Source organism: Clupea harengus, chromosome 22 (genome assembly GCF_900700415.2).
Source record: "Clupea harengus chromosome 22, Ch_v2.0.2, whole genome shotgun sequence".
Lineage (NCBI taxonomy): Eukaryota > Metazoa > Chordata > Actinopteri > Clupeiformes > Clupeidae > Clupea > Clupea harengus.
Window position 1 is genome coordinate 21428809 of NC_045173.1, and position 17001 is coordinate 21445809.

The 17001-nt window shown below is 43.6% G+C and overlaps 1 protein-coding gene across 1 annotated transcript in view; it reads left to right on the forward strand.

Moving 5' to 3' along the window:
* zgc:154142 (uncharacterized protein LOC555481 homolog) overlaps positions 1-16767 on the forward strand; it is a 34251-nt gene extending 17484 nt beyond the window's left edge. The window contains exons 10-25 of the mRNA XM_031560071.2: positions 1664-1894; positions 2272-2457; positions 4112-4221; positions 5968-6068; positions 7744-8021; positions 8980-9143; positions 9495-9678; positions 10113-10331; positions 10814-10957; positions 11128-11352; positions 11681-11863; positions 12555-12667; positions 12833-12927; positions 13282-13568; positions 14735-14895; positions 16183-16767. Of these exons, the coding sequence (XP_031415931.1) occupies positions 1664-1894; positions 2272-2457; positions 4112-4221; positions 5968-6068; positions 7744-8021; positions 8980-9143; positions 9495-9678; positions 10113-10331; positions 10814-10957; positions 11128-11352; positions 11681-11863; positions 12555-12667; positions 12833-12927; positions 13282-13568; positions 14735-14895; positions 16183-16386 (2885 nt within the window). The 3' untranslated portion in view covers positions 16387-16767. The remainder of the gene's footprint in view (positions 1-1663; positions 1895-2271; positions 2458-4111; positions 4222-5967; positions 6069-7743; positions 8022-8979; positions 9144-9494; positions 9679-10112; positions 10332-10813; positions 10958-11127; positions 11353-11680; positions 11864-12554; positions 12668-12832; positions 12928-13281; positions 13569-14734; positions 14896-16182) is intronic.
* Positions 16768-17001: the final 234 nt, after the last annotated feature.

The window sequence follows — 17001 nt, forward strand, 5'->3', positions numbered from 1 at the left end:
CATAGGCTATCAGTGAAAGTGCAATTACAGTAAATTTGCCACACTCAATTATTACATCTATCGTGAGAGGCAAACCGGCATATGAACACTGTCTTCAGATACTTGGCTTGGATTGAGGTATTTCCAAGATGCAATGCAGAGGAGAATGTTACTGTAAATGCGAAGTTCAAACATGTAAAAGTTTGACACCAAATGCAGAGGACAGAATGGATCAGCATTACTGTAGGGCTACAGCAGACTTCTAGTGGTATTACAGTACTTTGGTAGACTGTATCTTGTGTTGATGTATGTCATTTACTGCATAGGAAATACTGCAGTAAATACGTAGCATATTCATGCCTTTTTGTTGTAATGTAGTAAGCCTATATAGTGCAGTAACACATGCAATTTTAGCATATGGCTGTAATGAAACATATTGCAGCATTTTAGAATTATTTGTTTACTGTCATATTACAAACTTTATTACTGTAGTCCAAAGCAGTGTTTGTCTGTGTGTGTTTTTTCTCTTTTTTTACAGTAATGCAACACTACAGTAATCTATGCTAAACTGGACACAGCAACATCTTATAGATGCAATTAGCAATGCTTCAAATTTGTTAGTGTTTTTTAGGTCATTGTACTCTGAGAGGGAACATGTGTTAAAGTTACGGCAGAATTGATTGTGGTGTGGTTGTTGTTGTGCATTTTGCACCAAAAATTAACTGATATGCAGAGGTGTGTGTCTGTAAAGCTGTAAAGTGTTTGGGAAAAGTATCCATGGTATCGGTACAAGAACTAAAATTATTGGAAAGAACTGTAATAACCCGTTTCAGATGTTTTTGAGATCAGCACAAAAGATTTGTTTGCTAGAGATCTTAGCTTAAACCAAAACATTTTAAAGGCACGGTTTGTAGATCTAAGAAGTTGTTGTAACTTGATGGTCTGATGGATTTTCTTGTTTTAAGCGTGCCTATATGTACCTGATGTTGACAGAGATGGAGGCTCTGGAGATGAGTTATCCTACTTTGTGTTGTAGATAGGCCTCATTTACACCCACATGCTCAGTCATGTCATCCATAGAGGAGTGCTGGTCAGTAATGAAGAGATCCGGTTTGTTGGAGGTCATTCGTCACAATAACTAGGTGAAAATATGAGAAACAATAGCTGAGGGTCACATGATGGAGGAGTTACCACTAACCAGTGTGGGCTGCTGCTGGAGGTCAGGCTTTAAAGTGTTAGCTTCAGCCAGTTAACATAGGCTATTTTGGTTCCAAAAGGTTTGTTTAACATAGGCTACTTTCAAGCATTCAGGAATGTGACCAATCATAGCGTAGGATTCTGTTATTGTGCTCTTCAGTTCTATGGTGGTTGCAGCTCAGGTGATTAAAAACAGAACTTTCATACTTTTGGGGCTGAAATAGCTAGCATAACACTGGCCATTTAAATTAATGGGAGTGGTAATCTGTCACTCTATCCAGGACTATACAATACCTCCAGGGACCGCTGGCCTGTTAGCATAGCCTCTGTAGCCAGCATGATTTCTGTGTGCTCTCACATAGGCAGCTGCTGCCATACCGTATTGCCTTTTTACTGGAGTCTTAATTTCCGTCCCTTTTCACTAACTCACTCTCACTTTCCTCCCTCCTCTCGTTCTCACCGTATGTGTCTCTGTAATGTTCTCCAGAGGCCCCGGGCTGTGGCAGTGCCTACCATGCGGAGACAGGCGTGATCAAGTCTCAGAACTGGCCCATGAACTACGCGCCCAACAAAGAGTGCATGTGGAGAGTGAAGGTGCCCACGGGCAAGCGCATCACGCTGCGCTTCACAGACTTCGGCCTGGAGCCCGCCATGCTTGGGAAGTGCTACGACAACTTGGTCGTCTACGACGGCTCTGGACCTAAGGCCAAAAAATATGGTGAGTCAGACAGATGATGAAATAGCCAAAGCGTACGTAGGTGTGGTTTTAGATCATCATTTGTACAGTACAATATATCTCAAATTCACTGATGCAGGTAATCCATTTGTAGTATTTCACAGTATTGCTCAGCTGTTGCATCCTTTATGGCTAAGCCGCTGTCATTTTTTTTTTTATCTTACCAACTACATGAACAGTGCGTGATGTACAGATGTCCAAATGCACACTTTGAACAGGGACAGGGTTCAGCACTGACACTGATATATATTACTGCAGCAGCACACAGTGAATACAGGAGGGACCAGCAGGCTCTGTGAGTGTGCCTATCTCAGTGTTGCATGCTCCACGTGCTCCATATGCATATGTGTTCTCCTCAGGACCCTTCTGTGGCTCCACACTCCCCAAAGAGATCAAAACCACAGGGAACACAGTGGTCGTGCGCCTCCATGCGGACTTCTTCACTGAGGCGAAGGGCTTCAGAGCCTATTGGACCACAGACACCAACCTGCCTGCACCGACAGAACCTCCAGTACAGCCAAACCCGTGGGACGGAATCCCAATAGGTCTGTCTGTGTAGAGTTTGTGTGTGTGTTTGTACATGTCTCTCTCACACACACACTCTGTCTCTCTCTCTCTCTCTCTCTCTCCCTCTCTCTCTGTTTGTGTGTGTGTCTATTTCTCTGCATATGTGCTTATTTGTATATTGTATATTATTTTCATATTGATGTATGTATGTACAGAATTAGATGATTAGATAGATAGACAGATCAGTCTCCATTCTACAGCAGACTAAGAATACAGTTCACAGTGTGCTTTATGAGTGTGTATACTCATATAGTATGTAAATGTCAACACTCCTGTAAATGGCAGCAGGTGCCTGGTATAAATTATGTCATAGATTTCAATGGCACAGCACAGCAAAATATAACAGCTGGCCAGGATTGACTTTCAGATAAACAAGGGTCAAACTACAATGTGACACTGGCTGTTAGTCGTCTCACAAAATAGAAAATGGCCTAAAAACATCCTCTCAAAATATACCTCAGCTCAGTGACCTTAGTCAACGCAATCACACACATGCGTGTGCAGCTAAATGGGGCTCTGTCCCTGTGCTGAGGCACCTTGTCGCAGATGAGTTGTGGGGATGATGCCAGGTAAGGGGCGCAGATGTGGTCTCTCTGACGCATGCCATCAATCTGGCAAAGATGCAGATATGCACATGCTCAAATACATGCACTGTCTGTTAAACAGCTCACATATTTGAACACACACACCATACAACATAGACATTGACACTCTCACACACACACTTTCTCTCCCAACAGGGTGATCTGAACCCCAACTCACAAAGTACAGATTGACACACACACACACACACACACACACACACGCACACACACACACACACGCACACACACACACACACACACACACACACACACACACACACACACACACACACACACATACACACACTCACGTGGCTGCTGGGTGTTCGTCTTGCCCCAGTGCCCATTCCTCATGTCTCGCTCACACTGGTGGTCTTGGCTCTGGCAGAGATAAAGCTTTGAGGATGCTCTGCCCTCACCACCCAACACACCAACACACACACACACACACACACACACACACACACACACACACACACACACACACACACACACACACACACACACACATATATACACACACACACTCACATACACACACACATACACACTCACACTCACGTCCACACACACTCACCACCCAACACACTCACACTCAAACTCACATACTACACACTCACCCCATCTCGGTCTGTGCTTATGGATGAAGCCCTCTGAGGGTGGACCTTTTTTGGTGCACAGATCATCATCACTGCCCCTGTGATTGGAAAACAGTGGACTCATACATCAGTCGAAGAAGAAGGGGGGGCATACTTGGCATCACTGTACCACTGTATGAATAAGAATACGATATTTTCTCCAAAAGATAGAATGCCAGTCAGAGCGCAAATTAGTAAGTGAAGTGTATTTTGGATATAATGTGACAAATCCAGTAGTGAGGGAATAATAGGGATGTCTTTGAGTAACCATGTCATGGCAAAAGCAGTGGACAGACATTCACTGCATTTGCCACACCAGCTTTTAACACTTTTGTCTTTTGTCAAATCCCTGGATGACACTGGAACACATAACGTACTGTTGTTAACCTCTGTGCTCTCTATGGCTCTAGGCTGGCCTGAGACGTGTGGCAAACCCCAGAACCCCCCCCTGGTCCACACCCGCATTGTTAACGGAGAGCCAGCCAAACCCCACTCCTGGCCATGGCAGGTGTCCCTGCAGGTACGTGAGGAATGGATGATGGACAAAGGGAACACCTTTGAAACATATATGACATTACTCTAATTCTAATTCTATACTAATTAACTGTTGAAAAAGGAACATCTAATTCATTGTATCAGTTATGTTACAGTGTTAGTAACACTAATGGTATTTTATGGTGGAGGCATTTTACATATACTTTGGTCCCCTTCAAATATGTCTAAACAATTGTACTTGAACTAGCTTGTTGCAGGCTGTATTATTTATAGTTATGCCGATGGCTTTCTTGTATGCAGTTGCACATTGTTAGCATGTATCAGCAGTCAGGCTTTGTTTTTATATTTATCAATGTGTAGCCATAGCTCAAGCCAAATTAATTCAAGCACACACACAGGTGTCATAAACTATCTGGACGCATTGATGACAATACTTCATTTCATCACCTGATGTTTTTTTTCCTCTCCACCCACTCATATCTCATGTTATATTGATGCAAAACATAATTAAACCAGCTTTCATGCAATGCTGATATCTCATTTAGTCTAGCTCAACAGAGGGAATTGAGTGCACCATTATAAAATATAATGGTTATGGGTTGTCAGAGTGTGTGGATTTGTTTTTCTCTCTCACGCCCCCTGTGTGTGTGTGTGTGTGTTGTCATCCCTTCTCTTTTGTTATGACATGTAGCTTTTACAGACTCCCCATTATTATGTGTCATTAATTACTCCTTCGCTCTGAGACATGTTATCAAATGAGCTGAAGTGGCCTACTGGGGTAAATGCTATTTAAAATCCTCAGTCCGCAAAAAAAAACCAGCGGTTTACTGCCTACCTGCCACTGTCTCTGAGCATCTGTGTGTGTGTGCGTGTGCATGTGTGCATCTTTCTCTCCATCTCGCTCTGTGTCTGTCTGAGTTCATTTAAAGGTTTGCTAGCCCATAATTGTATTGAGACTGCAAATTAGAGGCAGGAGAGTCTTTCCTGGACAGAATGAGAAAATGAGGAAAAACACATGCCGCTTAGCAATTCAATTTGTTTCATTTTCTGAGATTTGGACTGGAGACACAAGCTTCACTGTCTTCGAAATCTCAGTCTAGTCATCACCCTTCAATGTCAGTGGTGCCAGTGCAAAACTAGTGGGAACAAACCTCTGAAAAATCTTTGGCTAACCTTTCCTGCACATGGTCTGTGAAAAAAGTCTTGGTCTGCACAGTTGGTTGTGAGTTTTGTACATTGAAACAGTGTTAGTTGAGCTGGCGAGAATACATGGACAACCTGTCTCAAAAACAGCATTGCAGTGCTGTTGTCATGGTGCACAAACTAAACAAACCTCAGGCATTGTTTTATCAGCCTCGTCAGCATAACCTGTGGCTAAACTAGTGGAACATGGTGCACATATCAAACCAAGGGACAGATATAGTGTGTGTGTCTAGTTTACCAGTTTCATGGTTTCACTTTCAGAAGAGTATACTATATAGCTTACTTGCATGGACCAATGTAGTCTAAATGAGTGTAAAAAAGAAATACTGTCAAGACACTTTATGTATACTTTCAAAAGTATAGTGCAAGTTTTCAACTACTACTGTCTTGTGAAAATTCATTGAGAGTCAGTTTCTTTAAAACTCTTTAAAAACCACATGTCATGTTTGAATTCTTTTATGGAGTGCAGAAATCATTGATTGAGTGTAAACCTTCACTTCAGTGACAGCAGATCTATATTAAGGTGTCCAAAGGTATAATTTTCTCATGCTGTTGTCTCTTCCCAAAGGTTTGGCCGGACAAAGAGCCTGAGCCCAAGTTCTTCCACACCTGCGGAGGAACTCTGATCCACAAGAACTGGGTCATGACTGCAGCGCACTGCTTCATCAGGTGACGCCTCATAGTTGAATCCACCAGTTTACTGTTTCAGTTATCCCTTATTTCACTGACACATTTGAAATGCTTTTTGTCTGTATGATTATTAAGAATACTGAAAAAAAAGTAATGCTGAAGCTTTGTTTGTATCTGCAGGCAAAAACATAGACTTTCTGTGAATTATATTTTCAGATTATGAGTCACTTCTGTATGTTGCTAAGTACTGTAAATGGCAGAAAAAGGATTCTGATGCCACAAAGCAATTGATTATGTACTCCATAGAGGTTAATGTGTAAAAAAAACAGCAAAAAACATTTTTCAGTAAGGAGACATAAAGATGCTTTATGGTAGATGACAGCACTGAATATGAGAGTATGAGAGGAGAGGAGATTGCAATTTTGTGCTGGTACCTTGACACATCAAATATACGCCTCCCCTCAGGCATGTGGCATCAAAGTCAGAAATCTGCCACGAGGTGAACATTTACTACCTCCTTTCCAGACAAACTGAGCAGCAGCTCTCTGTGACAACACCAATATGTCTGTTCTCTGTGATCCTTCAGCAGACTACCTATCTATCTAGTATCTCTTTAAGCAGATACTTCCCAAAATGTACCAGAATGAAATATGTCTCCCATCTTTAACGCACCGCTCCTTTTTTGCTACACTCCCACAACCAGGAGACAGGAAAATGTCTGCCTTTTTTTGTTCCTGTCACACTAGAAGACTCTGACTTGAGTACAAAAAATGTGTTCTGTTGTCTCGGTAGAAGCCCATTTCCATATTCCTGACAGGCAGTTTGATTCTGTTCAGCTGCCTGTGACTGGGCCTGAAAGCCTGGGTTCACTTCAGGTTTGGGCTTAATGGCCACACACCTGCATGGGAATGAGGCTGGTTAAAGTAAGGACTGAGAGTGGGTCTGACGAGGGACACACCGCAGCACACAGACAATTTATACAGACAATTTTCCTCCCTCCCAAAAAAAAGTGATGGCCTCTACAGAATGTGTGTGATCAGGGTGTTCAGGTGTATGTTAGAATGTGTGTGTGATCTGGGTGTTCAGGTGTATGTTAGTATGTGTGTGTGATCTGGGTGTTCAGGTATATGTTAGTATGTGTGTGTGATCAGGGTGTTCGGGTATATGTTAGTATGTGTGTGTGATCTGGGTGTTCAGGGGTATGTTAGTATGTGTGTGTGATCTGGGTGTTCAGGTATATGTTAGTATGTGTGTGTGATCTGGGTGTTCAGGGGTATGTTAGTATGTGTGTGTGATCTGGGTGTTCAGGTGTATGTTAGTACGTGTGTGTGATCTGGGTGTTCAGGTATATGTTAGTATGTGTGTGTGATCTGGGTGTTCAGGGGTATGTTAGTATCTGGGTGTTCAGGGGTATGTTAGTATGTGTGTGTGATCTGGGTGTTCAGGTGTATGTTAGTATGTGTGTGTGATCAGGGTGTTCAGGGGTATGTAAGTATGTGTGTGTGCATGTTTGTTATTTTAGCCTTCGGTATTTGAGATCATGTGCATTATGTTAATTGGATATCACATATCTTTTAGAAAAGTTTAATATGATTTAAATGATAAAATATGAATAGTATATACATTAGATCATATAAATAGTTTTACAATTAGATCATATAAATTGATTATGTTAAAGTACATTATGTATGCGTCTGTGTGCATCTCAATCCAGGTATGCTGACGAGCTTCAGCGCTGGCGCATATGCATGGGCAAACACAACCTCACGTACACTGAACCAGGCGAGCTGTGTCTGGGGGTGCGGGGCATCTACCGGCACGAAAGCTTCAAGTACCCCGATGTGCCCACCGTGGAGTTTGACGTGGCCCTGATGCGGCTGGATGGTGAAGTCACTCCGTCTGCCCAAATCGACTTTGCCTGCTTGCCCTCCGTTGAGGAGCAGCTGCCTGGGGACAAGAAGTGCTACGCCAGTGGCTGGGGCGACGAGAAGGGTTAGTAACAAGTAACTAATGACACTTATGATAATGTTAAGGTTATAATAGTGATTACCCTAAATTGCCATCATTTTATTTCTGTAAATGTGTCTCATGAATTTAACCAAATTGACCAAGTATGCCTATTGACCCTATAGTAATGAAGATGTAGTAATAATAATAATAATAATAATAATATTGCAATTGTAGAAAAAAGCTACATTATCAGAGGATTTCATCCAGTTTGATATACAATACAATACAATATGCCCACTGTGTAGTATGTCTCTGAGAGCTACTGTACACACAGTTGATTTAAAGTAGCAGAGGTCAAATTCTTATATAAATCTTGTGTCCTGACTCGAAGACAGGGCGTTATAGGTAGGTAGGTATGGAGACCCTGTGTAGACTGACGGAAAAACAAACCTCCGTTGTCACACGGCCCCGTAGGGAAGGGGCCTGAGGCCATGTAATTAAGGAGCCCTGCTGTCTGGGCTCCCTGAAGCGAGGCCCTCTTCCCAAACATAAATGCTCCAGGCTTTTGCCGGGATCCATCTGTCTCTGCCCACTTCCAGGAAATCTCTGTCGCTGTTCTGTACTTGGTCTCTATTCACACATACCAACTTAAATAGAGGGACTGGAACAAGAGACCAGTTGCTATTTTAATCAAATATAGTTGCTATTGGTGAGCTATGCAGGTGCTATAAGCAGGAGTGTGTGTACTCATCTTAATAAAGACGGCTTTGGTAGCAGCGTGGAGAAATGAAGTCAGAGCGCCCTCTGCTGTTCGTAAAGTAGAAAAGGTCATCAAGGACAGTGGAAAAACTTGTTTCACTTAATAATAAATGTTGTTTCAAGAGGATGGTCCAAAATCATTTAAAGTCCTCCGGGGAATTCATGAAGTATGTATAGTCTGCACCCATCAGCCCCAGACCAAATACTACATGACCCAACTTTGTGTCTTTCACATTCCCAGGCAACCCAGCGACAGCCAAGCCATCAGAGGCCCTCAACCAGGTGGCATTACCGGTGGTGCCCTACGAGACCTGCAAGGGCATGGACTACTGGTGGTTCCAGGTCAAACCCTCCATGATCTGCTGTGGCTACACCAAACCTGACGAGCTCAAGTCTGTGTGCCAGGTATACCCACCTCGCCTCCACAGCTCATGACATTGCTCATAGCATTTAAAAGAGGTTGAAACTGTGTGCTTCTTACACATTCATTAGCATTTGACTGTGCTGTAAGTGATACTAAAAATGATCAGTGACACCTCAATGCTGTTCGTACTGGTGTAGAGGTGTTGGAGGACTGGCTGCCAAAGGCAAGTCCTTGAGAAAAGTGCCGCTCTCTGACAGTTCCCTCTTTCCCTACTGATTAAGCTGCCCTCCTGTTCCCAACGGGATCAGCCCAAGGTTGAAACATTGTTTAGTGCAGCACAATACGTTTTTTTTTTAAAGAAGTTTGGAGTAAATACCCAACCTGCATTGCAGGGAGACTCCGGTGGACCCCTGGTTTGCCAGGACAACGCCACAACCCCCTGGGAAGTTCACGGCATCACCAGCTTTGGTCCCATTGGCTGCATTATGGACAAGAAGCCAAGTGTGTTCACCCGCACCTCAGCCTATATCCCCTGGATGGAGAACGCTATCCGCAGGAACATCTATGAGCTGAACAGTGAGTCAGGCCAGTTATACTAACACACTGGCATACATGTGCAGATACAAGCACATAACCCCCCACCCCTAAAAAAAAGAAATGCACATATACACATACAAACACACAAACATGTATTCACTGGCGGATATTCACAAAATGCACACACAGACAGACACGACCACACTCACATTCAATCATTCTCTCACTGTCCAGTAACACAGAAGATAGTAATTATCGCATGATGTCCAGTTCATAAATCTATGCATGTCCATAGCTCTCATTTGACTGCTTAATGTTCTCTTATCCAAAGTACATCTTTTTTTCTTTCTCAGTCTCATCCACTCTTTTAAAGCATTGTTGTCCCTCTCTCCCTGTCTCTTTTACACTTTACCTTATCTTCTCTCTGTCTATCTTTCTTTCCATTCATCTCTCTATCTCTCTTCTCTCTGTAGCTTCTGGCTGTGGTGGGGCCAAGTACCTGAACAGCACCAGGGGCACTATGGCGACCATGAATCATCCTGATAACTATGACAACGGTGCCCAGTGCCAGTGGCATATCCGTGCTCCTGCTGGCAAACTTATTCACCTGCGCTTCGCCAACTTCTCCCTGGAGGAGAGCCTAATGTGCATGAACGACAAAGTCACCCTCACTGACCAGCTGGGCTCACTGGGTATGTGGTCAGTGTGTGTGTGTGGTCAGTGTGTGTGTGTGTGTGTGTGTGTGTGTGTGTGCGTGTGTGTGTGTGTGTGTGTGTGTGTGTGTGTGTGTGTGTGTGTGCGTGCGTGCGTGCGTTCACATCATTTGTCACAAACAGTCAAATTAAACAGTCAAATTAAGTGATGATTGAAATGTTCTTTTGTAGATACAGTATATCTGTATTGCAAGCCCAACCTGGTAAAAAAAAAAAAATACTTTTATTTGTATTGTCTATTGTCTATGACTATTGTCATATTTGAGTATTTGATGAAATGTGAAATAGAATTATTTCTATTTGCATACCAAATACCTGCTGTAATTTTACACTCAACTATACTATACTAAAAGTCTACAAAGCTTTCACCTATTGGGGTGACCTGTCTGTCTGTGTCTATCAGTGAGAGCACCCAAGGAAAAAACTATTTTCTCACCAAAGGAAATGCATTTGTTGTCCAGGTACCCGCTGTGGCATTGGAGCTGTTCCTCAGGCTCTAGTGACTCTGGGAGAGACTCTGAATGTTACCTTCTCCTCAAATAACAGGATCGTGGATACAGGCTTCATGGCCCACTACCAAGTGGTTGATCCCAGCGAAGGGGAGGGTGAGTGTGGCACTCCTGTGTGGGCTATCTATTTAGTTATCTATCTATTAAGGGACTCACCACAGCGTACTGAAATAAATAATGCATGAATATAAGGTCTCTTTGGAAACAGAATGTTGTCCACACCTATCTATCCATATGTCCCTCTCCTTCTCCCCACCTCTTCTCAGCTCTGGTTGGATGTGGAGGTCATTTCAATACTGAACAAGGGGAGCTGAAGTCTCCCAACTGGCCCAGTGACTACCCCAACCAAGCCGTGTGTACCTGGTGGGTCTCCGTCCCCTCAGCCAAGGCCATCCATATCACCTTCACCCACTTTGATGTGCAGGCTGCTAATAGGTTGGGACAGTGTGTGGACTATGTGGAGATCTTCAGCTCAGATATGAAATCCTTAGGTAAATCTAAGACTGTTAATCTGTGATGTACTGTATGTTTGGTATCGTATTGTAAATGGCATTGTTTGTATCGTATGCATTGTATTGGTTATGTCCAACATCTCCTATGATGTGTTTCGGCATAATTATGATTTACGCAATAGCATCTGTTTCGTAGAATTAACCTAATGATCCATTCAGAACACTTTGGTCATTAATTTGCCTTCAAAAAGCTCTAGCGATTTAACTTTTCCTACCAACATTTTACAGTGGTGTAAAATAGTTTAGTTCATTAAAAACAATTTCAGACGATTAAGTGCAGATGACATCTCACTGCTTCCTACATTAGGTAAACACTGTGGCTTTGTACCACCACCCACGACGACGGTTCCTGGAGACACAGCTATAGTTCGTTTCTTCACTAATAGCGAGACCCAGGAGAAGGGTTTCCGTGGATACTGGACCACCAATCAGTCAGTCTTCCCCACCTTGCCTCCTCCTCCACCTAACCCGTGGGACAACATCAACATTAGTGAGTTCACATACAGTGGAGGACATACACACACACGTATGAATTTCATGTTGTGGAAGAGGCATATACAAGACATGTGATGCCGATGTGATGACTATATGATCAGTGGGTTAAAACTCTTTTAACAGAGCAAGGTAGTCTACACAGCTACAGAGCTGTCTGCATCCCTCATTAGAGCCAGCGAGCTACTGCCAGCCTCCCCAAACATACTGACACATCCATCGCATCAGAATACCAGCTACAGCTACAGCTACAGCCCAGCACACAGCACAGGCCATCTGTTACATGTCATAGACCGATAGCAAGAGTGACGGGGTGGGAGTGTTGAGGGACGGAGGAAGATGAGGAGGATGTCAGTATGTTTTTCCCGAGGGTGGGGTGGGGGGGGGGGGGGGGTTGTGCACTGCATCTACATCTAGCGGAAGGAACTGGTAATAAGCATCTCCCCCGATACTGAGACAACAGCTATGAGTCCGCCCCACAATAACAGTTGTTCTGTTCACGTAATATCATGCTGAATAACATTAAAAACACCATGGGGGAATTACTAATACTAGTATTCATCATTTCTAGCATTAGCAGTGGCATTAACCAGTATTATTAGCATAAGTAAAACCACCACATACATGAAATGTTTTCTGGTACATTTTCCAACAACCACAGTATGTAACATCTGCTTCTCTCCCTGTAGTGTGGCCTGAGAACTGTGGCATGCCCGAGGTGTCCCCTAACACGTCTGTGACCAGAGTGGTGAATGGGATTGAGGCCATACCCCACTCCTGGCCTTGGCAAGTGTCGATGCAGGTAAGTCGCTTTGTGTTTGTGTTGACGTGTGTGTTGCTTTATTGAATATCTCAGCTCTACATCTGTGTTTTGCAGCAGCTTCTGTATCTATTCTATGTTCTGTCTGAGGCATGTTATGATATGCCCATGTTATGAACCATCTCTCTGTTTGTGTGCCTCCCCCAGGCCACTCCGTTCGCGCCGATTCCACACATGCATGTGTGTGGAGGCTCACTCATCCATGAGGAGTGGGTTCTCACCGCTGCCCACTGCATTATGGCGTGAGTTTAACTCTCATCTCTGTCAATTAGCTATTTTCTATTTGATGCTGATGCAATAGCCCCCTCTGTCATCCCTATGTCCCTAAGTAGTTAACCGAGACCATTCTCTTTATATCACCATATGATAACAGTAATGAAAAATGAAGCTAGTCTCACAGTCTCCGCTTTATTATGCTCTGGTATCATAGATGCTGGCTTCGGTGGCTGGATATTGTCTACTAAACCTTTGGTATTTAGGCCATACCGTGTAAGCCAGTTCACAGATCAGTGCTCTGACCACAGACTTTGGTCTCTGCTCTGTGCTGCGCTGCTATCATTTATACTCGCTTCATTCTCCCCTGTGCCCGTGTCCAGGCCCTTCAACAGGCCAGGCATGTGGAGGATGTGCCTGGGCAAGCACCACATGAACTCCAGCTGGGACGGCTCCACGGAGCAGTGTGTGCCCGTGGACACCCTGGTCTCCCACGAGGCTTTCGTCTACCCTGAGGACAACACAGATATCACCAACGACATTGCCCTGGTGCATCTGGCCAAGCCCGTTAAAATGACAGCACAGGTCCGCCCTGTGTGTATGCCCACGCCCGATTTCGTGCTGCCCGCCGGCGAGACATGCTTCGTCACTGGCTGGGGTGACGAGAAAGGTCAGTGGTTAGCTCCAGTTGATGTATTTCTATTATAAAAGCATTTTATGCCTTGAGTATTTATCAGTTATAATGTATGTGGCTTCATTCCATTATCAGCTCAATTATTACTTTAGATTTTAGCTTCAGACAAGGCTATAGATGCCTTGGTCACATTACCTGGGATACCTTTCTCAAACTGTTCTACAGTTCTTGGACATCCACATGTGTTGGACATCCACAAGAGCTTTTTTTCTGTTGGGGATTTAATAGCCAGCTCACAATTATTGTACATATGGATGGTCCTGATCAATTGTTGACATTCTCCAGCAATGCACAACATAAAGATTATACCGTGTGCATTTGATTTGTGACTGCATGTTCCTCCACTAAAATTAAACCTATGCTTTGTTTTAGTTAGAGTTCCTGAGGCTCTCAAACTAAATTCTGGTAATATAACAAAGTATTTCAGTCTTAAGAATCCCTAGTGCATAGACAAATATGTCCTTCTGTGTCAAATCCAAGGTATGCTCAGCATCCCAAACTCTGAGCTGAAGCTTAACAGGACTCCTGTAAGTCTGATGCACACTGATGGGGAAAGGGTCTCTGGTTGGCATCTGGCACAGTGTGGCAGTAATAAGGCCACTGTCCCTTGGCAGAGAAATGCCAACTGGCCTCATTAATACGGCATGGGCACTGCCCAAGAGGCTGTGCCAGTCTCTCCCCTTGCCAGCCTGCCTCAGTCAGTCTCAGGGGCACATTGTGTGCCTGTGACCTGTGGTTCTGGCACTGGGCATCAACGGGGATGAATGTAGGTGGCAGCTTTTTGGAATGTTTGTGTTTGTTCAGGCTGTTGTGGTGGAACAGATGGCCCATTTCTCCCTAAAAATATTGTAAGAGGGATTTGCAAGGGCTTTCCTACATCTTCACCATAATTAGCTTGGAGGAGCTTTGTATGTACCTTTTGGATGAACACAACAACACAGACGCACATATACATTTATTTTTAATCAACACACACACACACACACACACACACACACACACACACACACACACACACACACACACACACACACACACACACACACACACACACACACACACACACACACACACACACACACACACACACACAAACACACACATTGCGTCTCACCTCCCACTCCTCTGTCTCTCCCCTCCAGGTAGTGTAATCCCGAAGGTGGCTGAGAAGCTGAATCAGGCCCCCCTGCCCGTGGTGCCCTACTCCACCTGCAGCAAACCCCAGTACTGGTGGGACAGCCTTCGGCCCTCTATGGTCTGTGCAGGCTACGAGCTGCCAGATGAACTCAAGTCAGCATGCCAGGTACGATGCATACAATACAGGGCATAGGCGACATTTGACAGGGTGTTGGGATGGAGGTAGGGTTTTTCATCACTGACCTGGGGTTTGAACAAATACTGTATGATACATACACACACACACACACACGTACATTTATATGCCTGTCAATCACTTGCAAAGTTAATTTGCTGTATGCACAAACATGCACCCATGTTCAAGTGATGCAGAGGTGAAATGACCAACTGTCCACTGTCATGCAACAGAAATGATAGCAATAGCCTCTTGGATTATGTAAACTGGTCTATTTCCAGTCCCCATATAATTGGACCGTTACATAAGAAAGGGGCATGTTTGTCTGACAGAAGTGAGATATAAAATGGCCGTTGTCATGGTGGTTTGATAGAGTGATGTCCCAATTAAAGCCTTACACTCTACTGGTCGTTAATGAGAAACAGGAATGCAATCGTCCCACCCAGCAACAAGCACTAGGAGAGATAGCAATGTCAGTGTCACTGCTAATTAGTGTGACCTTGAGTAAGTGCAAAGAAAACAGTCATGCATGCCATAATCAGTTCTGAGAGAATGAGTGAGGTGGTCACGCACTGCACATTTTTTTTACAGTCAAACTTGAACACAAGGAAGCATTGTGATTCTGAGGTCCTTGCCACGGCTTCATTTCCTGCCCGTACATATTTGTTTACTTTATTTCCTGAAATGGAGCAGCTTGGAAATAAACGGATTAGCCCTGGGAAGTCATGTTTCCCGTTGTTTTAAAGGTTTAATCAAAGCAATTAAAGTAGGTTCTGCTCAGTGAGCCATACACTCCTGAGTGAAAATGGAGAATAGAACGAAGGGGTCTTGTTAAGGTCTTATTTGTGTTTTAGCGCATATGTTCTTTTCCCATTCTCCTTCCTGTTTTTTTTTTTGCTCTTCCTCCATTTCTCCTCCTCTATTCCTGTGCCACCTTCCTCCGGCCATGTACCTTTCTTATTGTATGGCTTTGTTACGCATACCACTTTTCAATGTGTGAATGTCTGCCGCATAAATCATGTCTTATTTGTTTCTTCTTCTTCGTGGTCTTTCTCAATATGTCACCCACCTCTCTTATCACCTTCAAACAATCTTCTCTTTCCTCTTCTTCAACAATCTCCTACTCCCTGCAATGTTCTTCTTCCGGCTCTCCGGTTATCTTTCCACCATCTCAACACCCACCCATGTCTTTTTTTTGTGCACAAATGGAAAAATTATTGTGTGCAAGAAGAGTTTGTTTAAATATATTCCATCTCAATCCTTGCTCCTGCTCCATAGGGTGACTCTGGTGGCCCGTTCGTGTGTCGGCCGGGGGGTACCAAAGCCTGGGAAGTCCATGGCATAGTGAGTTTCGGCCCATTCGGATGCATCCAGGACAAGAAGCCATCAGTGTTTACCCGCACATCTGCCTTCTCACACTGGGTCGAGGACAACATGAAGAGAGTTATCTACGAGAGCACCAGCAAGCCCAGTAGAGAGTGACATTCAAATGGTTTATATACCCAGCTTATAGAAAGACTGATACAAGGGGGATGAGAAAGGGGGGGGGGGTAGATAAGAGGGAATGAATACAGAGAGAGAGAGAGAGAGAGAGAGAAAGAGAGAGATATTTGGTGTCTGCAGATACATTCAACCAGTCACACCTCATTAAGTTTTACTGCTATTCCATCAGTACATGAGCCTCAGGAAGCCTGGAAGCCTCCACCCATTTCAGTCTGTTTTTTATCTCTCATATTTAAGGTATGATGTACAGTCTCTTCTTGCTGTTTTAAAACTGTCTGTTTGTTTTTGATTACAAATGCCTGAGTGTTAAATGTTAATATTGGAAATGCTACAGTGTCATATTAAAATCTGTTAATATTGGTTTGAAAAGTGTGATTTTGTCATTGGAATAACAACAATCATTATAAGGGGATAATTATTTTGTATTTATACCACTTCCTTTCTTCCTTTCTTTACTGTCAATTTCACAGCTGCATATATAATTTAATTTCACTTGGTCTTACTTATAGTTGTAGTTCACTGTTATGTTATAAATTATGTTATTGTGGGCCACTACAGTTCAAAAGAAATGTCCTTTTTTGGAAAGAAAAGAAG